The sequence below is a fragment of the Ranitomeya imitator genome, chromosome 10 (genome assembly GCF_032444005.1).
Source record: "Ranitomeya imitator isolate aRanImi1 chromosome 10, aRanImi1.pri, whole genome shotgun sequence".
NCBI lineage: Eukaryota > Metazoa > Chordata > Amphibia > Anura > Dendrobatidae > Ranitomeya > Ranitomeya imitator.
The window spans coordinates 103,418,109-103,443,980 of NC_091291.1; the positions used below are offsets into that span (position 1 = coordinate 103,418,109).

The following is a 25,872-nucleotide window of genomic DNA, read 5'->3' on the forward strand; positions in this document are numbered from 1 at the left end:
ATGAAGGTGAAGTGCTTCTAATCAGTGCAGGAGTAGGAGAAATCAGACTTTCAGTAACCGTTGGGGGTATATGCAGAGGTGATCCAATAGCTGCTGTGGCACAGGTGGAGCCATCTTGGAGGAGGTTTTTTTTTTTCTATTCTAGCAAGATTAGCAGCTATCGGATGACCTCTATAGACACCGATGGCTGATACTGCGCACGCGTGGCGGAAATTGATTTTCTTTAAATACATGCATTAGTAGTATCGGCGATCGCTGACTTGATGCTGCCTGTAGGTCACTGTGCACAATCATGCTGACCAGTTCCCTTTAACACCTTAGGCTATGTGCACATGGAGTCTTTTTGCCTGGCTTCCTGGCCAGAATCTCAGCCGAAACTCCACTTGTGAAGCTTTTTAGGATTCAGAGAAGCATTTGGAAAGTTTCTGCTTGGGGGGCTATGTACACACAGAGTCTTTTAGGAGCATAAACTGCGAGGAAACTCTCAGAATCCTCATCAAAAACTCAGAACTTCTCTACAACTAGGAGTCTCTGTTCTTTTTTTTAAACTCCAAAAACTCCTAGAAAATATAAACCTCTGTGTGTATATCCAGATTCAGCAAAAATCCTGCTCCAAAAATTATGTGAAAGTCTTGTGTGCCCATGGCCATGCGGTATCTTTTTCAGGTGGATTTCGCCTGGAACTCGTCTGAAAAAGTTTGGCAAAAGTGGCCAATAAAATGAAGATAATGCTCAACAATATCTGAAGGACCTTGCGGTGCACAGGTTTTGTCCTGTGTCCCTTCTTTTAACCCTTTTCAAGATTTGGACACCATATAGGGTTTCCACGAGAATTATGGGAAAATCCCATCGAAGCTGCTTCAGAAAATATGAATGTTCCTGATGTAGACTTGACTCAGAATACTGGGAAAAGATGCCATGTGCACAAAAAGTTGGAGGACACGCCCAGTTAGCTAAAATTACTTCTAAAAAGAGAAAAGGGGGGCCGTATCTCAGGAACACATAGACGCAGGAACAAAACAAAAACGGCACCAGATTCTTGAAAATTGGGGATTTACACCAGATGAGAAGAGAAAAGGAGGCCGTCTTTCAAGAACAGAGAGACGCAGGAACAAAACAAAAACAGCACCAGATTCCGTCTGAAAAAGCTTGTCAAAAGTGGCCAATGAAATAATGCACAGCAATATCTGAAGGACCTTGCGGTGCTCATGTTTTGTCCTGTGTCACTTACCCTTTTCAAGATTTGGAAACCATATAGGGTTTCCACGAGAATGATGGGGAAAATCCCCGGCCAAGCCTCTATAGAAAATATGAATGTTCCTGAAGTAGACTTGACTCAGAAAACTGGGAAAAGATGCCGTGTGCACAAAAAGTTGAAGGACACGTCCATTTGGATAAAATTACTTCTACAAAGAGAAGAGGGGGCCGTATCTCAGGAACACATAGACGCAGGAACAAAACAAAAACAGCACCAGATTCTTGAAAATCGGGAATTTACACCAGATGAAAAAAAAAAAATAACCTTTTCATGGCAATTGACCGTCCACTTTCAAGAGCGATGACACAAGAATACCATTCAAGCCTTTGTGACCTTTCCTGCTTTATAATGTGTCTGGTAAATGTGCGAATCAGACTTTCTGCCCATCCTCCTGTAACATCTTCTGCATGCAATAACTGGTCAGTCCTCCGAGCCGCGGAGACTTGATCAAATGAATCTCTGATCTGGGAATATGTGAAGATGATTTTTAAAATGAGAAGGAATTAATGTAGCTCCGGGGCAGCCGTGTCTTTAAATGTCAAGAGTTATTTGTAATGCGCGGCCTCTGTTTTCCTAAATGAATGCGGAATGACAGCGGGGGCCGATATTTCATTTAAATTCTTCAGATAATGTCACTTTTTCATTTCTGCGCTGCTTTAAATAATGTAACTTTATGTTCTACATCTCCATTGTGTTTAGGAGAAAATGAGGGAAACACGAGCTTTATAAAGACAAGCTATTTGATTTACCTGCTTTAGAGGCCGTTTCTGAAATTTACCGTTTTTGCAGAGTCTGAATCGTTAATGTTATGTTGCAGTACCACTTTTACCCACATGGCTGAAGTGTGAGCATTGCCTAATCGGTAAAATGTCCGCTATTTCAGGTCCTGGGGAAGAAGGGAGTGAGCATTCTTAGCTTGTTGTTGACCTAGATATTTTAACACTTTATTACTATAGTCTGTGTTATTATACTATATTTGTATTATTGATATACTGCAGTTTTGCTTGCAATGCCAACTTTGATCATCCTGACTCCAGCTAGTGAGCGAGCCCATGAGTCCATGTGTCTTCGCCCGCCTTGCTTCCCTGACAGCTGCAGTTTGTACTGAGCAGCGTGAGATCACATGTGCAGCAGGGAGGAGGAACACTGAGGAGGTGTTAATGAGTCTAGGAAGATGGAAGGAGATTATGCACTACTATTCTGTAATGGACTGTCAAAGGAAGTACATTAGCCTCATCAGGTCTAAAAATTCTGTTAAAACGCTATTTTACCCGTGGCTTCAAAGCTTCATTTTGTTTCATATTCTTTGCCCTGCAACTATTATGAACTGGATTTTCAAGTTTCGACACCACCCACCTTTCCCCAGAGGCAGTTTGTTTTTTAAAAAAAACCCAAACTTCTTTATTCACCCACTTCAGGTTCAGGGCTTCTCCTATTGTCTGCAGCGTTGATGTCTCATCGACAACGTGGCAGCCAATCACTGAGCTCAGCGGGCGCTGCCAAGGTTGATATCATGAGCTGCGCAGCTCACTGATTGGCTGCAGCGCTGTCCATGTGAAGTCAACTCTACAAGTAACATCAGGAGCAGAGGTGGAGACTTGGTGCTGGACCTGGGGATGGTGTGTAAAGCACTTACTACGTCTGTAAATGGTTTGCCGAAAACAGGAAAAAACACTCGTCAGCAACTGAGCAGTAGCGGACTCATCGCCTGCCATTAGTCGTAGTAAGAAGTCATCCTGCTATGCTAACTGTAATCTCAACCCTCTACTTTTCAGATTTATTTTGGGGTAAGTATGTGCAAGGTGGGCAACAACTAAATAAACTAGTTTTCTTCCTTCCGTTTCAGACAGTATATTTCCATACATCTCTGAATGACCCGGCAGTTGTCGCTGTGGTTGAAGTCCTATGTGTAACTAGAAGGCGGGATGGGATGCTGCAGGAATCGTCGTGCGGCTTTGGGTTATTGCGGTTGTTCAGCGGCCAAGCAGAGGAGGAGCCCGGGAATCAGCAGAAGAGGTAACACTGCAAATAGCTAAGTCATAGAGAGATACTAGGGTCTTATCCGATGATCAGTAGGGTATAGGAATTAAGGGAACTGCTCACCTCCTGAGGTTGTGAAACCTACAACAAAGATAAGGGTTTTAGAACAATAATCTCATCTTTTCCATTACCAAGAGGTTTGAGGCTCCAACGTGATAATCAAGTGCTAGGAGGAAGCTGGTGATCTGTCTGGGATGATTTAGTGAATCCAGGAGGTCACGTCCAACTCTACCATTCTAGGATCTGCGCTGCTGGTGCTGTAATTCCAGTACAAATCCAGAAGACGGTATAAAGGAAGATCACAGCCTGGTTCTCCTGAGGAAGAAGTTTACTAACTGCGAAACGCGTCGAGATTAAAATACCGCACTGATCATCCTTTATACCGTCTTCTAGATTTGTATTGGAATTACAGCATCAGCGGTGCAGATCACCAGCTTCCTTCTACCACTACCTAAATCATGGCTTCCTTCCGTCTGGACAGGCCAACTAAATAATTAGATCAAGACGTGGATTTGAATTCAATTCTGTTTACTTAGGTGGAAAATAAATCACAGAAGCCGGAGAAAGATGTCGATTGTATTATATGTATACATTTTTGGTGTCTGCGCCACGGATCATGGGAAGCGGAGAGGGTCTCATGTCCCAATGAAGGTCTCAAAAATGTCAACAGTGGTGACCTGTCTGGTAATTTTCGTCATAAGAACCAAATAAATATATACAATAAAATACATGGTTTACAGTATTCACTGAACATTACCAGGAAGATGTCTCCAAGTTTAAAGAATTAATGGCTAATATGGGCTAAAATTTGGATTATTGCCTCTGTGTCATAATCGATCTACTACGAACCTACTTCAATCCACTGTGTATATCGCTACTTGGGCAACCCCGTCTGAATCCATATGTTCCCCCCAGTAAAGTAATAACACTTGTATTCCCCTCCGGTGCCGGCGACCTTCCATCGGTGTCTGCACTCGCTCTCCCGAGGCTTCCCTCACATCATGTCACAGGATCACTGCGGCCAATCAGCATTGGCTTGAATCTCCTCTTTAATGGATGTACTTGACATCCGGAGGAGGTGAGAGAGCACCAGCAGCAGCGCTCACTTCCTCCGGTTGTCTTGAGAGGAGAGTGAAGCCAGCCCTGATTGGTTGCAGGGATTGCGTGACATAAAAAGGTAACGCGATCCCTGGGAGAGCGAATGCAGACACTGCTGGAACAGCATCTGCAGCGTAGGGGAGTATATAAATGTTATCATTTTACTGGAGGGAAACGGGGATTGTCCGAGTAGTGGATAACCCCTCGAAAGACTTGTTGCATAAAGGTCGCAGTCATGGAGCTGTGGAAACAGGTGACATTAAACCATTTCACCGAACCGTTCTAATTTGCAACCAGGCATACGGCCTAAGCCAACCAGAGCTGTGTGATTGTGTATTGGGGTCAGTTGGGACCCCAACCAGTTATAACAACTGGGGTGGGGTCTTCAAGAAGACGCCCACAAGGAACAGTTGAGGGCCACGCCAACTTGCATAAAGTGGAAGGTGATATCTCAGGAATAGAGGCGCGGAGACAAAAGAAAAAGACCGGATTCAGAAGAATAGCAACATTTACACCGGCTAAATCTTGTCATGTTTCCCTTTTTGTAAATCTTGCCCTCTTATGTAAGTTATCGTGGACCTCAACTGTTCCTTGTGGGCGTCTTCTCGAAGACCCCACCCGGTTGTATAAAACAAATAGATTTATGTAATGGAAAGTTAGTGCCCGACCCCTGAGGTTCCTTAGACTCTCTAAGCAGCACCATTAGCCCCTTTTTACTGGAACCATCGTGGATGGATGTAACATTTTATAACACAAAATATAAATAACTGTGACCTATATCAGACCTTGAAGAACCCTCCGTTCCATGCCCAGAATTAGGGGTGTTTGTTAAGGAGCCTAATGACGGCTGTGTGTGAATTCTCAAATTAAGAACTGGCACCGTAACGTGCCCAGATGGCTTCTGATCCCGGGTCTGCATTACAGAGAGGAAGAAGAAGGAAAAAAAAAGCCGTGAAATAATGTTTGAAAATATTTCCTTCTTTATTTGGGTGTAATTTGGACAATGCTCCCTCATTTAGATTGATGTAATAGCATATTGTGGCTATGATTACACGGTTGAACGTTCCGCCTGAAAAGCCAAGGATCCTGCAAAAACTGCCTAATAAATGCGGCAATACAGTCATCTGGACGAGAAAGCTGTCATTAACGGAGGCGCCATTCTCTAAAGAGAAGTCTGTATCGCTGGATGTAATGTTCTGCTGATGTGAAGAATCAAATGGATGGCTAATAGAATATTTGGTTAGAGAGATATTAAGTTACCGGAGCATGAAGAATTGGCACATTTTATTTTATTTATTTTTCTTATTTTTTCTGAGGTCACTCTGCCTCCCATAGAATATTAATCAGGAGTCAGACGATCGGGATCATTCTCCCAAAAATATAAAACTGGACGTTTTTATAGAATTATTTACAGGGAAATTAGATATATTTTTTATTTTTTTTAGTACATGATTTGTCTGGCTCTTCTGACTTCCTTTTTGCCAGTCACACATTCATTTATGGCCCATTTCCTAGGTCTGTGGGGATTTAGGTGGTTAGTAGTAGTGATGAGCCAACGTGCTTGGAGTATGGTGTTATCTGAGCATGCTCAGGTGCTAACAGTGTGTCTTCAGCGTGCTCAAATACGATGCTCGAGACCCAGTGGCTGCATGTCTCGCGGATGTTAGACAGCCAGAACACATGCAGGGATTGCCTAACAGCCGCGGGGTCTCGAGCATATTATTCGAGCGCACCGAAGACGCTCTGTTAGAACCCAAGCATGCTCAAATAATACCTTATCCCAGCACATTCGCTCATCACTAGTGGTTAGTGAACATGTGCCCGTTGCCCCTTTTCGTAGGCATCGGCAGTGGAGGATGATTATTGCCATTTTCTACGGCACCAGCTTGGCATCTTGAATGGTTGTCATAACCGGAGATGGTTGGTCACATTTCCGTTTCCCATAGTAGTTGGCATCAGCCTATTTTTGGAATCAGCGCTGGCTTTTTTTTTCAGAGGTGTGATGACATTGTAGACACGGGCGTTATTTTCAGTTGATAGTTGGCACAAGCAACAGCCTGGTGTCAATCCAGTTTAGTTGGACCATTTTTTGGGGGGGATCAGTTGATGACCATTTTTCAATGATTACTGGTGCCAAAACTACTCTATTACCCCAAGTTGTTTTGATTCATTTTTAGGAGGGCATTTTTCCCTTATCAGATCCTGAGATCGGTGGAGATTCTAGGATCTCCACCAGTCTATGATCTTCACTTATCAGATCCTGAGATCCGTGAAGGTTCTTGGATCTCCACCAGTCTATGATCTTCCCTTATCAGATCCTGAGATCGGTGAAGGTTCTTGGATCTCCACCAATCTATGATCTTCCCTCATCAGATCCTGAGATCGGTGAAGGTTCTTTGATCTCCACCAGTCTTTGATCTTCCTATGGGTAGGTGCACACAACCGGTTTCTCTCCATCCGAGAAAACTTTGTCAGATTATGTGTGAGATAAGTATTTCTCGAAAGGTAGAGCGGAAAAAGTCTCCACCTTCTCATCATGTGAGTCCATGAACATTGGACATCACCGATGGCATCCAAGTGGGGTCCGATGCTCTCCATGGACCCTTAGACTTGCGTTGTTGCCGATTTTGATTCGACACATCCAATTTTTTTTGACCACTCAGTCATGTACACAGCCCTGTACAATAACATGGGTACAAGTAAAAAACACCTGCATAGCACTCGTCCGATATAATCTGTCATTTGCACAGCCCCTGACAGAAATAACCCTTTTTTACAATCTTCATTAATGGTTTATTATCCGATGGTATTAATAAATACAAGCAATTTTGCAACTTACTGTTTGTTAAAATTTTCAGCTGTTTTTGAGATATCCTCTTTTTTTTTTTTTCTTTTGCTTTTAGCTCGTTCACTTGGAGACCGACCACCGATGCTAAATGGCAGAACATCTGACAATGTCTTTTCTATGGAGCTTGTAAGCACTTGTTTTGAAGCTGGGCATGATCCCTGGAGAGCGCGGTTACCTCCTAATCTCAGTCACCTTCAGCAGCGCAGTGTTTATTACAAGCTGGACAGCAGCAGTGGTCGGTCTCCTTGGCAGCGGACAGGAAACAAAAGACAAGTGTTAATATCTCAAGAACGGATACAAATTTTAATAAGCAGTAAATTGCAAAAGTTCTTCTATTTACCTGCACTATCCATCTATGACGATGGGAATAACGCTTTAATGTAGGGTGTATTACATTACTACCGTACTTTTTATTTTTTATGTTTGTTTTTAGGTTGACTCTTTACCATGGATCTCCTCGAGCATTGCTTCATCCAGCTTTTAAAGACTTGGCTGAGCGTAAGTATCCCCTATTTATCCCATCTCTTGATTCCCCCCCCCCCCATGATAATGTCTAATGTGAGGTTAGATTACATCAGTGACATCACCGGGTAAGTAGCAGGATGTATAATTGTCTTTCTACGCCTCCGTATATGCCGGTATATTGACCCTTTATTGTAGTTCTCATAGTTCTTTCTATACCCCGAGGATACCGCCACCTCCTGTTGGTGTCATGGATGACGTGATTAGCGATGTTGTCGTTGTCAGCTTTGTCCACTAGGGGCGCCAGATAATTGCAGGTGTATTGGAAAAATAGTGAGAAGTTTTTTCGATCTTCAGAAGGGGCGAGCTGCGCAGTTTATCTATTCTACCTTGATAAACCACCATAAAAGATGAAGTATTGGAGAACATCTAACTCAGCCTGGAGGAAAACTAGGAAGAAAATGAGAACACGTATGAAAGATAGATGTTCTTAATTTTCTTTTATATGTACGCTGGTAAAAACGTAATTGCAGCTTCTCCTTACGTTACACCTTATCGCACATGGGAACATACATCATTTTTCCATTTAATCACCGGCCATTGTATTCTTTTCATCTTTCTGCGGATTTTTGTATTATTCCTGTCTCTGGTTGTTTATTCTGAGTAATTGTATAAATGTTTTTTTTTTTACTACGTTATTCTGTGTGCCGGTAATTAATTTGCTGGAGAGGAGCAAAATTTTAGCAGACTGGAAAAAAAAATATTATTTTTACTTTCAATCCGGTAACGTAGGATAAGTATAAAGTGCTATAATGCTGAAATTAGCACCTGCTCCTCAAATACTCTGTGCTGCCTTGAAGGGGTATTCCCATCTCCAAGGTCCTATCCCAATATGTAGTAGTAATAATAATAACAGTGATCAAAATATTAGCAAATACCTCTAATTAGAAATTTAGGATAGTTCTTCTAATTAGCTATGCCACTTTCCCTGTGGGCAGGGCATTGCAGTAACTTGGATATACATGGTTATGACCAGTAACGTTGGACTGTCACTATGAGTGGTTGTAACCATGGATACCTAAGCTACTGCATTGCCCTGCACATGGGGTAAGCAACATAGCGAATCAGAAGAACTATACTATATTTGTACTTGAAGGTATTTGCTAATATTATTACATTTACTGCATGTTGGGAAAGGATTTTGGAGATGGGAATATCCTTTTAAGTTTTGTTCTTTTCTGTTCAGGAGCACGCTACTCCCCAGCCTTCAGGCCTCCTAACGGCCAAGGGACGAAGTGCTCCTGATAATTGACAGTTTGGACCATAATTGTGGCCCGATCTGTGCGCTGTGCCTCTGCAGCATCAGAGGAGCCACCGGGGCAGCCTAGCTGGCCAGATCCAACAATGTGGTGCATTCAGAGCAGCACTTACAAGCTCGTTTCTATAGAGCTTCTAAGAGCTGCACTCGTTACCTGGGAGACCGGTTACCTCTGATTTACTGCAGCGACGGCTGGTAGCGTAGGCAACGATATCATTAAATTATATTAAATTAAAAAAATGCTTGTAGTAAGAAGAAAGGTGGCACTCGCCGTCCCATAAAAGACCCTTTATTGGAGAAATATGGGGACGCATGGTGGACGACGGCCGTTTCGTGCCTCCTGCTCTACAAGTCCTGGGTCATCGGTGTAGTACGTGAGATCCCATTGGGTCAGTGATAAAAACATGTCCATCAAATACTACTGTTCTTGGAGAGGTTGAATTTTGATGCCGTATTTTCCTTCTTGTTTTCCTCCTTTCCTAAGAATATTTTTTTAATAAGAGATAAATTGCAAATTATTTTGTTTTTAAAAGAACTTTTACCACTTAAGATGATGAGACGACCTCTAAGTGTCTGTGAATTCTTACTTTTTTTCCCTTAGTGTCCACATTGCCTGATACTGTTCCAGCCCTGGCATAAATAGATGTATTGATGTATTGATACCCATGGAACCCGAAGACCATTCCAGTGGGGGGAGATTTGCTAAACAAAATGGCCCAGTATATGGTTGTGGTTGCACCCATAAAAGTTTGAACGGTAGTAGTGATGAGCGAGCCTGATCGGATAACGCTATATCCAAGCACACTCACCCTAATCCTTAGTTTTTTTGCCCAGCAAGTGGTCCGAAGAGCACGACACAGCATCGGCACTGATTGAATGATCTCAAGAACTTCTCTTTCCATGTCATCTTGGACAAGAAATGGAGTAGAGCAAGACGGTGTGCCTGTGGCGGAGTACGGGGCTGAAGCTCTATTGGGAGGAATTTCGGTGCGCCTGTGGCGGAGTACGAGGCTAAATCTCTTGTGGGAGGAATTTCGGTGAGCCTGTGGCGGAGTACGAGGCTAAATCTCTTGTGGGAGGAATTTCGGTGCGCCTGTGGCGGAGTACAAAGCTAAATCTCTTGTGGGAGGAATTTCGGTGCACCTGTGGCGGAGTACGAGGCTAAATCTCTTGTGGGAGGAATTTCGGTGCGCCTGTGGCGGAGTACGAGGCTAAATCTCTTGTGGGAGGAATTTTGGTGTGCCTGTGGCGGAGTACGAGGCTAAATCTCTTGTGGGAGGAATTTCGGTGCGCCTGTGGCGGAGTACGAGGCTAAATCTCTTGTGGGAGGAATTTTGGTGTGCCTGTGGCGGAGTACAAGGCTAAATCTCTTGTGGGAGGAATTTCGGTGCGCCTGTGGCGGAGTACGAGGCTAAATCTCTTGTGGGAGGAATTTCGGTGCGCCTGTGGCGGAGTACGAGGCTAAATATATAAATATATTTTGGGAGGAATTTCCTCCGCACTTCCACCATGCCGCAGTCGTGCTGTTTTTTTGCCAACCCTTTAGCTGGAGTCCTACCTGCAATCTCTTGGATTGGGGTGAAATGGGAGGAGTGTTGGTACGGAAAAAAAAAATTCAAAAGCAAATGTTGCATTTTACACAATTGATAACTCTTTTTCACCTTTTTCTCCTGAAATACTTTGTGCTGCTTTAACCCGAAATTGAAATGGTTTGTTGTACCCCACCCTTCCCGTGTTAATAGGGCGGGTGCAATATACATAGAGCAGCATTGGCGTGGCGCCCTCAGAGTTTTTATTAGACCTATGATGGGTGGTCTTTGAATACAGGTTTGGTTCAGGGCCGTGGTGGGTGGGGTGGTTGCAGTTATGTTTTGCAATCTCCACTTGCAGATTACAGCTTCTTTTTTTTAAAAATTTTCTGCTGTTAAAATGGCCAGCGTCTAGCAAGACTGAATGGGTTAAACGCCGGACACGCTCTGTCTTCAGGAAGCGCCCCTGCACCTACAGGAACAGTTTTAATTTAATGCACGTATAATAATTGGCGGAGCTTTTTGCCAGGCACATAAGCTAATTAACATGCTGCGCCGGGCGCCTGCATGAATTACCGTATCTGGGAGAAGATATAATTCAAGGAAAAAAAAAAAGAAACGGTAAAAGGATCTTTCTCCTAAACCACTTCTGGATAATGCAGCAGATTGTCCAAATTGTCCAAAGTTGTTTGAAGACACGAAAGTGAAATTTTAATTGATTCTGTGTCCTGGAACGAAGAATTATCGCCTATTAATGAAACCGTTGCCGCGGCGAGACGTTCCAGATGAGATTTTTACCTGCGGAAAGAAAACTGTTAGTTCAAATTGTAATACGGAAATGTTTTATTAAATGGCCCTTTATTAAAAAAAAAAAGAGACCATTGTTTGTACTGATTGGAAACTTTTGGGTCCCATTCAGGGGTATTGCAAAATTCATTTTAACAAAGGATGAACTGAAGATTTAAGATGACTGACATGACCACCAGATAAGTTGCGGTGATGATTTGTGGGATCCGTAACGGTACAGTGGCCGTCACCGGATGCTTCACATCTGCCCTTATTCGGATAAATAGCGACTGTATGGTCGACAGAGCCGTGCTGTCTGCTCCGCAGCTGATCATATCAGTCCGTCTCCAGGAACAGCTAAACGGCTGCGATGCAGGGTGTCACACCCCACTGATCCCATATTGAAGGCCTATCCGAAGGATTGACCACCAATATAAAACTACTGGACAACCCCTTTAACGTTACCATTTATCCAGCGCATTGGTGCGGAGCAGTCCACTGGGATCTCCACCTTGGGTGCGCCCTTTGCCGTCAGACTCCCTGTGGACCCCACTCAGCTTTCGTTTTTTCCTTCTCGCCTTCCATGAGCTGTACATTTTTATTTATAAAGGTGGATCAGGGCTGACTTTTTTGTACCATTAGTTGTATTTTATAATCCTCATTTTGGGGTCCATATGGCCGATTTTTTTTTTTATTGCCATTTTTTAGGAGGCACAGTATCTAAAAACCCCTCCCTCCCCCCCCCCCCCCCAAGTAATTCTGCCGTTTAGATTTTTTTTACATTTGACATTCACCATATGGGATAAATATTGTGATAAGGGCATATGAACGTTATATAATTTTTATTGTTTTTTCTAGATTTAATTTCTTCTTACAATTTTTTTTATTGCTTTCCCTGTGGGATTTTAACCAGGGCACTCTCGGTCACTTGTACAATACACCGCAATACTGTGATATGGCAGTTCCATCCACACCATGCAATTATGTTACAGGGGGCTGATAGGGGTTAAAAGAAACACCGTTCTCCATTTGCATTAGTTTAAATGCTACTTTCTTTATTGTCAGCGGCATCTAATGGGTCAATCCGCTGCTTATCGCAGCAGTTGCGCGAGGTTGTCAGCTGTATAACACAGCCTTAACCTGCTCCGTATGGTGCGGACTCAGCTCCTGAGCCCGCTCTATCCACCGTACCTGTGCAGAGCTGCCTCTCAATTCATTCTCTATGGGACTGCCGGGAAGATCGAGGAATGAATGGAGCGGGGGAGGGGAAGGGACGCTTCGGCAGCCTCTGCCTCATTTCTCAACAGTTGAACGCCCAGCGATCTGCAGGTTGTCACATATCTTTTGACTTGGTAATGACCCTTTAAAATAATGCTTTGAAATACAGCATCTAGATGTGGCCATACATGCCTGAGGAGACCCCGTAAGGGCTAGTCTTCACTTCCCACAAATAAAAATGGGTTAGTAAGGCTAAACTGCAATTCTAGTGCGGCCTATGGACATGAGTGGGGGCTGTTTATAGAAATAAACCCTATGGTATCCATACTGAACCGCTTACACGCTGGCATGAAGTCCTGCATATAGGGCCTTATACGCTGGCATGAAGTCCTGCATATAGGGCCTTATACGCTGGCATGAAGTCCTGCATATAGGGCCTTACACGCTGGCATGAAGTCCTGCATATAGGGCCTTACACGCTGGCATGAAGTCCTGCATATAGGGCCTTACACGCTGGCATGAAGTCCTGCATATAGGGCCTTACACGCTGGCATGAAGTCCTGCATATAGGGCCTTACACGCTGGCATGAAGTCCTGCATATAGGGCCTTACACGCTGGCATGAAGTCCTGCATATAGGGCCTTATACGCTGGCATGAAGTCCTGCATATAGGGCCTTATACGCTGGCATGAAGTCCTGCATATAGGGCCTTATACGCTGGCATGAAGTCCTGCATATAGGGCCTTACACGCTGGCATGAAGTCCTGCATATAGGGCCTTACACGCTGGCATGAAGTCCTGCATATAGGGCCTTACACGCTGGCATGAAGTCCTGCATATAGGGCCTTACACGCTGGCATGAAGTCCTGCATATAGGGCCTTACACGCTGGCATGAAGTCCTGCATATAGGGCCTTATACGCTGGCATGAAGTCCTGCATATAGGGCCTTATACGCTGGCATGAAGTCCTGCATATAGGGCCTTATACGCTGGCATGAAGTCCTGCATATAGGGCCTTATACGCTGGCATGAAGTCCTGCATATAGGGCCTTATACGCTGGCATGAAGTCCTGCATATAGGGCCTTATACGCTGGCATGAAGTCCTGCATATAGGGCCTTATACGCTGGCATGAAGTCCTGCATATAGGGCCTTACACGCTGGCATGAAGTCCTGCATATAGGGCCTTACACGCTGGCATGAAGTCCTGCATATAGGGCAGAGCTAAATGTGCATGTGCTGGGCTTCAGCTCAAAAGCAATAAGGCAAGATATCTTGGGGGATATTTTTAGGAATATCATCCACAAAACAGAGGCAGGGGGGTCTAGACTTTTGGGAAACCCAAAGGCACAGATTTGTGAAACGTTCAGGACAAGCATAAAGTCTCTGTTCTCAGGCATGCAGGGTTGTAATGGTAAAGTGAGGGCACGGGAAGCTCCTTAGACGGCTATTAGAGTGGTGGACGTGGAAAACCTTCAAGCGTCTCCCAGTGTATCATGTCCCGTTCATACACACAGAATATATAGAACTAAGAGCATCCTACTTGTGAAGATGAATATCCTAGTTTCTCACGTTTCATTTTTGGAGCTTTTGTTCAGTTATCTTGTAAATGTAAATTGTGTTACTCTGCGAGAGAAATTAAAATTGTCCTCCAATCTTTGATGTACATCTCAACCTGAAATTGCCGCAATTTGGTTCCATATCTTACTTGTAATGGTTTCCTTTCAGTGAACAGACATATGACACTGATTGAGAAGAGCCATGTTCAGTACAATGTCAGGACACACAATGCACTAAAAGAAGTTTCTCATCTGCTTCCTCCGAATATTCTGGTTTCAGGATCAGAAAGAATTCCTGGTCTCATACAAGGGAAAGATGAGACAGGTGAGCGCTTTTTTTTGTTACTTGTCAATACCATTCAATGATTAACACACAATACCGCTCACATAGACAAGAACATACCTACTATAATACTGCCTCTATGTACAAAAACATTACTATAATTCTGCATTGTATGTACAAGAATACTGCCCCTATGTACAAGAATATAACTACTATAATACTGCTCCTATGTACAAGAATATAACTATTATAATACTGCACCTATGTACAAGAATATAACTACTATAATACTGCTCCTATGTACAAGAATATAGCTACTATAATACTGCTCCTGTGTACAAGAATATAACTACTATAATACTTCCCCTATGTACAAGAATATAACTACTATAATACTTCCCCTATGTACAAGAACATAACTACTACAATACTGCCCCTATGTACAAGAATATAACTACTATAATACTGCTCCTATGTACAAGAATATAACTACTATAATACTGCCACCTATGTACAAGAATATACCGTATATACTCGAGTATAAGCCGAGATTTTCAGCCCACTTTTTTGGGCTGAAAGTCCCCCTCTCGGCTTATACTCGAGTCATACCCAGGGTTCGGCAGGGGAGGGGGAGCGGGGGCTGTGTAATTATACTTACCTGCTCCCGGCGCAGTCCCTGCAGGTCCCTGCTTCCCCTGCGCTGGCAGCTTCTTCCTGTACTGAGCGGTCACATGGTACCGCTCATTACAGTAATGAATATGCGGCTTCACCTCCCATAGAGGTGGAGCTGCATATTCATTACTATAATGAGCGGTAACGGTGACCGCTCAGTACAGGATTAAGCTGCGGCGTTGGGGAAGCAGGGACCGCACAGCGCCAGGAGTAGGGGAGTATAACGGGGAGGGGGAGCGCTGCGCTGCGCGATATTCACCTGGTCCTTGTTCCGGCACCGCTTTGTCTTCTGCAGTGACGCTCAGGTCAGAGGGTGCAGTGACGTAGTTAGTGCGCGCCCTCTGCCTGAACGTCAGTGCAGAAGACCCTGAAGATGAATCGGCGCCGGAACGAGGAGCATGTGATTATTGAAAGTGCCGGGGTCCTGAGCGATGGAGAGGTGAGTATGTGATTTATTTATTTTTTTATCGCAGCAACAGCAAATGGGGCAAGTGTTTGTATGGAGCATCTATGGGGCCATAACGTTTGTGCAGCATTATATGGGGCCATAACGTTTGTGCAGCATTATATGGGGCCATAACGTTTGTGCAGCACTATATGGGGCCATAACTTTTGTGCAGCATTATATGGGGCCATAACGTTTGTGCAGCACTATATGGGGCCATAACGTTTGTGCAGCACTATATGGGGCCATAACGTTTGTGCAGCACTGTATGGGGCAAGTGTCTGTATGGGGCCATAATTTACGTTTGTGGAGCATTACGGTATATGGGGCAAGTGTCTGTATGGAGCATCTTATGGGGCCATAATCAAGGTTTGTGCAGCACTATATGGGGCAAATATCTTTATGGAGCATCTTATGGGGCAATAATCAGCATTTGTGCAGCATTATATTGGGCAAACGTGTCTATGGAGCATCTTATGGGGCCATTATTAACCTTTATGCAGGATTATATGGGGCATATTTTAATATGGAGCATCTTATGGGGCCCATCATGAACTGTATGGAGCATTACATGGGGCTCCTGATTCAATATGGATATTCCCCTGATTCCACTAATTCTCCACGTAATCACACTACTGTTCTGACACCCGGAGTGTTTTCAGGGGTATCCATGCATGTAAGCAGTTGAATATTAGAACTGAAGAAACCTGAACCAATTCTGCAGTTTTTATTGTAAAACAAGTGATGGGGGAATATAAATGAGCAGTCTGGACATGCACACAGCTGCTCTGACATTTCCTACATCAGAGGGGAGCAGCGGTTCCGTCCCCTCCGAGATCTGCAAACAACAGCACCAGTGCCATATATCCACAGCCAAGCCTCCATAGACAGATTTACAATAGAAACTCATTTATTTCTTCCTACAGACACATTTACTACAGAAAACCAAAAAACAAGGAGAACACAATTAACATGCATGTTTGTGCAATGGGCCATATTTTATTAATGACAGCGGTACATAGTGCCGGGCCGGCGTTCCTTCACCTGTGTATAGAAGTTGGATGGAACACGCGGCTTAAATTGGCGTAATAAGGAATGCAGATGCTCGGATGAAAGGTTCCTTGGCTTTGAGCCTGAGCCGTGATTTGGTTTCTTATTGTCCCACTCTTATTATGTTCATGGTCATTGTACTGTGAGAACACCAGCCGTCCCCCACAGACCTTCCTAAATCCATACAAATTCTAGTGTTACATTCAAAGTGATGGAATAAAAGGTGGTTTAATACCCAGCCGTGTAGAAAAGAGGAAACTCATGTGTGCGGAATAGAGAAACTAGGGTCCTATCATCCATACCAATCACTTTTATACGCCAGTTTTTTTTTTTACCCTCTTCTTTTAGCCCCTGATACATGAAAATTTATTACCCATCCATTATCAATGGCTAGCACTGTTTCATGCAGCGCAAAGGTCCTGGGTTTGAATCTAATTCTAGAATCGAGCCTCATGGCGTTCATATGTGCTGTCACGCCGATAACGGCGATAAGGGGCAGGACGGCGTACGGGGACCCGTACCTGTCCCTGCCACTATAAGGGGCCCTGGCTTTCCCTTATCTCAGGGGTACCTATGATGGTTAGGAGGCCTGAGCCGCCAGCATATCCCCGTCTCCTGTGCAGGCCCTATTAGTGGCTTCCTCTCCCCCCCAGGGAGGAGGACTGCACCAGTGTATAAATACAACAATAAACAGGGAATACAGACAAGGTAACTTAAAGTCTCAAACTCACCAAATGCTCACACAACCACAGAGGTAACACAGAGAAGGGAAGAGAAGGAAAAAACTAGGAAGGAAAACAGGTTTAACATGCAACCAAAACAGCAGACACCAATCTCTGTAAATAAACCTCCAAGCTCTAAAACACCACGCTCCTTCAACCTCCAAGCCAGGCAGCAGAACTGATCACTGACAACAGTTGAAGACAAAGCTGAGTCTATATAGGAGCGGTGATTACCAAAACCTAATCAGCTGAGAGACCTAGCTCTCAGCACCTTCAGTAACAAGGTTTAACTCCTGCCCTGCTGGCACAAGACAGCCAGATCAGAACTCAGGAGAAGAGCTTCTGTTCATCGTGTGTGAATGAGGCTGAGCGCTGCGGTTCTCTGAAACCTGTCTGTCGCGGTAGCCTCGTGACATGTGCTCCCTCAGTTTGAGTGGGTTTCCTCTGTGGTCTCCAAATGCATGCCCATAGGTTAATTGGCTTCCTATGAACTAATATCAGCTGATCACACTATTTTTGATGGTAGCGGCCCATCAGCGAAATCAGATGGTGTCAGGGGAGAGAAAATGATAGGACAGTTTGAACTTAAAGGGGATCTGTCATAAGGTTTTGAGAGCAACGTAGTTTAGAGGCAGTGTTATGATTATGTAACAACTCACACGAGAAAATAGGTAAAACACTAAAAAAAAAAACCTGCAGCTGACCATGGCGATTCTTGTACAGATTAGAAATTCTGATCCTGCACTCACTAGTGGTTCCTACCTGGGCTGAAATAGCCCTAACAACAGACTAAACTATGGTAACTAGGACCTATGCTGCCTGAAAGGCCGTTGAGTGCATCATGTTTTTTTTAAGTAACTGGAGTGCAGAGCAGAGTGAAAAGTACCTATAGAAGAAAAGGAAGGAGTGCTGAGATAGGAAGAGACCCCAGAGTGAGTTAAAACAAACCAAGAGATTAAAAATTAAAACATAAGGTACGTACTGCTAGAGAATATGCCGCCTATTTCATAAACAAGAAACAGAAGATGGGTTCAGTGTGAAAAGCATAATGAGCAGAGAGACAAACCCTAGCTGGTCTTTCACTGACTGGCATAAGCAACAGCGGAATGGCTGCACATCCAAATGAGACCATCACCAGCAGGAAATACCAGCAGGGGGAAAGTATATATAGCTGCACCCGAAAGGTGATAGGGCAGATAAATGAGTAAATGATAACACATGTTACCCTAAAAAGACTATAATAAGGATAACGGACAATAAACACCAGGAAAAAAGGTGTAACTGCTGTGGCTCAGCATATAGAGAGGCCAACCCGACTGCAAAGCACAGGCTCAAGGGAAATCCTTGCTGATCAGATGAGTAATTGCTCTCTGTAATGAACATAGTATGATGCGGGTTGTATTTCTATGTCTAGTAATAACTGACAATTAACAAACCTTTATTTCTAATTTTCAAGCTGACTCTTTAAAGAAGCCTCACTTACAGAAGACGGCAACATGTCACCTGGATAAACTGTGTCTTCTCCTGTATCCATCCTTGGAGAAGTTTGAAGAAGAACTAATAGCTCTAGTCAATAATGATCGTTTCCCAAAGGTAATGATAATGGTGATGGTATGCTTCTTCTACTCCAGGGGAGTGCAACATGCGAATCTAGGGCCACAACCAGCCCTCCATGAAATTTTACGTTGCACCCTATCTGGTCACTGACATGCTTTCCTGCGTGTATGTTGTTTTCAGATCAAAGAAAAGAGGAGTGTCACTCGGATACCTCTGTGCACCCCCATACATTTTAGGAGAATGGCCGCTTCTTCATGTGACCCTCTCCAGCCTAGTTTATGGCAGTTGATTTTACCATGGAAAGAGCCATGTACACCCATTATTCTACGCGTTTCAGAGTTCAAGACTCCTTCATCAGGAACACCACAGGAACATCACAGATGCGTAGAATAATAAACCATATGTACTAATAATTCTGGAATTCTAGTGATTCAGCAGCGCAGAAATTTACCACAATCATCCCAATCTGTATTTTACCTGTTAGTAAGAACGGTGATAGAGACTAATAGAAAGCTATATGAAAAATTGCAAACTTCAAGGCTCATTCACTATCCTGTCCATGGAATTGGACCAGCTCACATTGTTTTGTAAGATTTGGTCCCTGAATGGCAATCTGTGCTTCTTATCTTTTAATACTGTCATCAGAAAATGTCGTATTCTTTAAATCAGGTTTTTGTGTTGCATGTATTTTTAAAAAAATGTCGGCAGATTTTTTTTTCCTATCACAAATTTTATTTAAAAAAAAACCCAAAATAAATAAATGTTGTAATTTTCCCACATGCCACTGGGGCTTTTTTTAGACTACAGCAGTACCATTATCATCAGAGGTAGGGTTACAATGACAAGTAACACTTCTCTACACAGCTGATGACACAGGATCCACCAATCACAATAGGTGATGTCGCAGCTGATACTCTTCCCTTTACAATAACCTTTGCACTTGGTTAATTAAATGCTTCAATATAAAAAATAGGGTCAGAATCTGTTAATCGTGACTGTACATGTGTTGTTTCCTGAAACTACAGGAAGTTGGAGTTTAAAACAAGCCTTTGTGGCCAGTGTGAAAATTGCAAGATTTGAAACATTTTTTTTATACAGATTGTGATATGGAAATTAAAAAAAGAAAAATACATTGAACATTTGATTTAATCAATAGGCCATTTTCTGATTAGTTTCCCTTGAAAGGGGTTGGCCACTTTCTGGCAAAGTTTCAGCAAGGCCAAAACCTGAAATGCCAAATATAATGCTAAAATGGAGTATTCTGACCTCAGCACCCAAATTAAAGCCCCCTGATGCCCATGGCTACCACGTGGACTACAAGTCTCCAGTACGTCGGCAAATACAGATGTCACGATTCACCTGGCGAGTGATCTGGGACATCTTTCCTGGCCCTAACACTAGGGTGTGCCCTAGCTCGCCCTGTTCCCCAGGATACTTCAGATGGCGAAGATGCCGGGGCCTCCGCCCTTTCCCTATCTATTAGATTAGCCCTTTGTCTTTCCCTTTCCCCCACCCAGGGAAGAGGGGGCGCTACTGTTCACCGCAGTACACAAACCCAACAGACAGAGTAACAAAGACCAGGGTAAACTGAAAACTCCACACACACAAAATATTCACTCACATATAACAGAGGTATTCACCAGGGTGTGTAGGGAGGGGGAAGAAAGCAAAACAGGGAAGGATAAGGAATTACCAAGCGTAAAACCAGACAGAAGTTGCTAATAAACTTCTCCAGCTCTCCCACTCCTTCACAAAACCAACTTCTCCCACTCCTGTGTCTTGCAGCAATTGCTAACAAAGACAAGGACTTGGTAATCGAGTCCAGATTTTATAGGGAAAAAAAGTGGCTAACTGAGCATAGCTGAATGCAGGAATTTCCAACATGGCCGATTAACCATTAAAGAAATAAACACGTTTAATACACTGGAGAAGTTCTTCTCAGCGGCGAAGTTGGAGCCACCAGACGCTGCGGTCTTCTGGCTCTGCTATGTTGCGATATCCCCGTACAGCCTGTGTCTGCGCATGCGCAGAAGAAGATGCACCCGGGGTGCTTGTCACATGGGTAAATCGCATGACCGCTGCCGCCATTCATTCATTCTAACGGTGTCGTGGTTTGTGATAAACTCTCCAGTCCTGGAATAAAGAAATTTGTGGCCCTATCTGCTGCAGGAGGGAGCACGATTTTATTCTTTGCTATTTATTTTTTATGTTCCCTTTTCTTTTTTTCCCCCCTGTAATTACTGCCTTCATGTGACCTCCTCCCTGTTTGCCCCAATTACCACCCTATCGCTAGGTCAGATACAAGACCCGGCATTACTGTCTATGCTGGGGTGGATACGGGCTCCCCTGCGGACCCGTGCGCACAAATCCACGCTCCCACCATTAGATTGCAGGCGCGGCAAGAACAAAGTGGGTTAAAATACCACTTAAATGATCTGTGCTGGGCTTATGTACTTCCATTTATTTATTTTTTTTGGCTTTGCTGCTGGCATTCAGTATATCAATAATAAAAGATAGTGTTTCAGGATTGTATTTTTTATTTATTTCGCAGGCTTAAGTTAATCTGATGTGAAAATCAGACAAGAACACATGTAGACTGACACAATACGTGAGACGTTTTCACAATTCTGTTCTGTCTGAAATCCTTCCAAGGCTGCTACTATGGTATCTGAGAAAAGAAAATCATTCAGGAATATCTTTTAAAGGGGTTGTCCGGTCTGAAATGAAAAATCTGCAGTCACGAATATTCCGTCTGGCTGAGGACCATTTTTTTCCCATTTGCGAATAGAAAGCAAAAATATCATAGCTCTATTATTTTATGCAAAAAGTTTTACAATATTGGTAAAATTTAAAGGGAATCCATCCAAAGTATTTCATCCCCCTCACCCCAAACCATTTATATGTGCACTAGATGGTGGCCCGATTCTAACACATCGAGTATTCTAGAATATGCATGTCCACGTAGTATATTGCCCAGCCACGTAGTATATTGCCCAGCCACGTAGTATATTGCCCAGCCACGTAGTATATTGCCCAGCCACGTAGTATATTGCCCAGCCACGTAGTATATTGCCCAGCCACGTAGTATATTGCCCAGCCACGTAGTATATTGCCCAGCCACGTAGTATATTGCCCAGCGACGTAGTATATTGCCCAGCCACGTAGTATATTGCCCAGCCACGTGGTATATTGCCCAGTCACGTAGTATATTGCCCAGCTACGTAGTATATTGCCCAGTCACGTAGTATATTGCCCAGCCACGTAGTATATTGCCCAGTCACGTAGTATATTGGCCAGCCACATATTATATTGCACAGCGACATAGTATGTTGGCCAGCCACGTAGTATATTGGCCAGCCACGTAGTATATTGGCCAGCCACGTAGTATATTGGCCAGCCACGTAGTATATTGCCCAGCCACGTAGTATATTGCCCAGTCACGTAGTATATTGCCCAGCCACGTAGTATATTGCGCAGTCACGTAGTATATTGGCCAGCCACGTATTATATTGCACAGCGACGTAGTATGTTGGCCAGCCACGTAGTATATTGCCCAGCCACGTAGTATATTGGCCAGCCACATATTATATTGCACAGCGACGTAGTATATTGGCCAGCCACGTAGTATATTGCCCAGCCACGTAGTATATTGCCCAGCCACGTAGTATATTGGCCAGCCACATATTATATTGCACAGCGACGTAGTATGTTGGCCAGCCACGTAGTATATTGGCCAGCCACGTAGTATATTGGCCAGCCACGTAGTATATTGGCCAGCCACGTAGTATATTGCCCAGCCACGTAGTATATTGGCCAGCCACATATTATATTGCACAGCGACGTAGTATGTTGGCCAGCCACGTAGTATATTGGCCAGCCACGTAGTATATTGCCCAGCCACGTAGTATATTGGCCAGCCACGTATTATATTGCACAGCCACGTAGTATATTGGCCAGCCACGTAGTATATTGCCCAGCCACGTAGTATATTGCCCAGCCACGTAGTATATTGGCCAGCCACATATTTTATTGCACAGCGACGTAGTATGTTGGCCAGCCACGTAGTATATTGGCCAGCCACGTAGTATATTGGCCAGCCACGTAGTATATTGCCCAGCCACGTAGTATATTGCCCAGCCACGTAGTATATTGCCCAGCCACGTAGTATATTGCACAGCGACGTAGTATATTGGCCAGCCACGTAGTATATTGGCCAGCCACGTAGTATATTGGCCAGCCACATAGTATATTGCCCAGCCACGTAGTATATTGGCCAGCCACATATTATATTGCACAGCGACGTAGTATGTTGGCCAGCCACGTAGTATATTGGCCAGCCACGTAGTATATTGCCCAGCCACGTAGTATATTGCCCAGCCACGTAGTATATTGGCCAGCCACGTATTATATTGCACAGCGACGTAGTATATTGGCCAGCCACGTAGTATATTGCCCAGCCACGTAGTATATTGCCCAGCCACGTAGTATATTGGCCAGCCACATATTATATTGCACAGCGACGTAGTATGTTGGCCAGCCACGTAGTATATTGGCCAGCCACGTAGTATATTGGCCAGCCACGTAGTATATTGCCCAGCCACGTAGTATATTGCCCAGCCACGTAGTATATTGCTCAGCGACGGAGTATATTGCCCAGGCACGTAGTATATTGCCCAGTCACATAGTATATTGCACAGCGACGGAGTATACAGCACAGAGCCACGTAGTATATTGCCCAGTCACGTAGTATATTGCCCAATCACGTAGTATATTGCCCAGCCACATAGTATATTGCCCAGCACAGAGCCACGTAGTATAGAGACTTAAAAAAATAAATAAACATATGCTCACCTTCCGAAGGCCCGTTGAAGTCCTGCTATATTAACCATCCGCCGCCTTTCCCGCTCCTCGGGACGCTCCCGGGACCGGTCATCGCTCCATTGCAAGCGTCAGCTTCCGGTCCCAGGGCTGGTATGAGCAGGACCTATGATGACGTCGCGGTCACATGACCGTGACGTCACGGCAGGTCCTTGTCGCACACCAGCCCTGGGAGCGGAAGCTGCTGCTTGCAATGGAGCGGTCCCGGGAGCGGGTCCCAGTAGTAAATAGTTGGGGACATAAAGGGTTAATAGCAGCGGTAACGGAGTGCGTTACACCGCGGGCCGTTACCGCTGCCATTAACCCTGTGTGAGCGGTGAGTGGAGGGGATTATGGAGCGGGCGCCGGGCAGTGAGTGCAGGGGAGTAGGGGAGGGACTAATCGGACTGTGCCCGTCGCTGATTGGTCCCGGCAGCCATGAGAGGCAGCTGCCGAGACCAATCAGCGAATGAATAACCGTGACAGAAGGACAGACAGACGGAAGTGACCCTTAGACAATTATATAGTAGATGTAGCTCTTTCAAAGACAAATCCAACAATACCTTTACATGGCCGGTCCGTTCCTCCATTACTGAGAAATCAGCGCTTGAATAGATATGTCAATGAGGCTGAAGAGCTATGGTAGATCTGAAACCTCCGTCACTCCAGCTCTGTTTTCTGCACATCGCCGCCCCCTCCTGTTTGCCTTACCACTTCTTTGCCTGAAGTCATACAGCATAGAGGCTTTCCGTTAATCAGGAGGTGGGCTGGGAATAGAGCTGGAGTGACAGAGGCTTCAGATCTACCATAGTACTTCAGCTTAATTTGCATATTAATTCAAATTCCGATTTCTTAGTAATGGAGGAACGAACTGGCCATGTAAAGGTATTGCTAGACTTGTCTTTGAAACAGCTATATGGCCATTAAATGGTTTGTGTGGGGAGAAAATCCCGCTGACAGTTTCCCTTTAATAAGCAGAAGGGTAGAAAAAATGGTTATAGATATCATTATTCTTAAATCATTAATATATCTTTAACCTTTAAGCAAAACACTACACTTCACAAAAAAAACTGCATACGTTAATTAGATTAGGGAATAAGGGAAAAGTTCAAAGTCTGAATATTTCACTTTTCTTCAGGGTAACCCAATTGACGGGACACCTGTAGTAATCCAAGAGCGGAGGCTGCACATCGGTGTCCATAATGGTTGGGGGTTTGTGCAGCAGCCACAAGTTGCAGTTGTGGTTCCAGAAGCGAGGTTGATGAGAACGCCGTCCATGCGAAGCCTAAAGACGAGGCAGAGCAACAACCAGAGGTATGGAAGAAATGAACACCTTAATCCTATGTATACAGCTTTACTTCTCCCCCTGGATCATTTATCTTGAGCAGCATGAAGTAGGGGCAAAGATGCTAATTCTAGTGATATATCACTTACTGGGCTGCTTGCTGCAGGTTTGATTGAAAACTGTTATCTCTTCTGAAAATCTTGCAAATGTTGCCGTTCTCTGAATGCTGAGTTCTGTATAACCCCACCCACACCACTGATTTGCTGCTTTGTGTACACAGTGCATAGGCAGTAAGCTGCCAATCAGTGTTGCGGGTCAGGTTACACAGAGCTCATGAGTATGGAGGACTAAATGGCAGCAGGTTTACTAGTCCCCTAGGCAGGGGTGGATTAAGGGTAGCCAGGGCCCCGGGCTGTTCAGACACTGTGGGCCCCCCGGGTCATGTGACGGGGGTCATGTGACGGGGGTCATGTGACATACCCGAGCCAGATTATTCCAGAAAAATGGTCGGGCCCTACTCTACTGTAACCTATTAAATATTTGTTAAAATCTGCAATACAATTTAGGTATATTTTGACCAATAATATCACATACAAGGAACAAATACCACCGCAACATGACCAGACCACAAATTACAACCACAGTGATCGAATAATATCACATACAAGGAACAAATATCACCGCACCATGACCAGACCACAAATTACAACCACAGTGATCGAATAATATCACATAAGGAACAAATACCACCGCACCATGTCAAGACCACATATTACCACTTGGTGACCAAATAGCACATACAAGGGACAAATACCACAACACCATTTCCAGACCACATATTACCACCACATAGTGACTGAATACTACAATACTGATCAGTAATAAA

The 25,872-nt window shown here is 44.2% G+C and overlaps 1 protein-coding gene across 1 annotated transcript in view; it reads left to right on the top strand.

The window, feature by feature from the left end:
* NPHP4 (nephrocystin 4) overlaps positions 1–25,872 on the top strand; it is a 292,383-nt gene that overhangs the window by 51,919 nt on the left and 214,592 nt on the right. Inside the window, exons 4-8 of the mRNA XM_069742453.1 lie at positions 3,105–3,274; positions 7,678–7,742; positions 14,285–14,440; positions 18,744–18,880; positions 24,840–25,015. Of these exons, the coding sequence (XP_069598554.1) occupies positions 3,105–3,274; positions 7,678–7,742; positions 14,285–14,440; positions 18,744–18,880; positions 24,840–25,015 (704 nt within the window). The remainder of the gene's footprint in view (positions 1–3,104; positions 3,275–7,677; positions 7,743–14,284; positions 14,441–18,743; positions 18,881–24,839; positions 25,016–25,872) is intronic.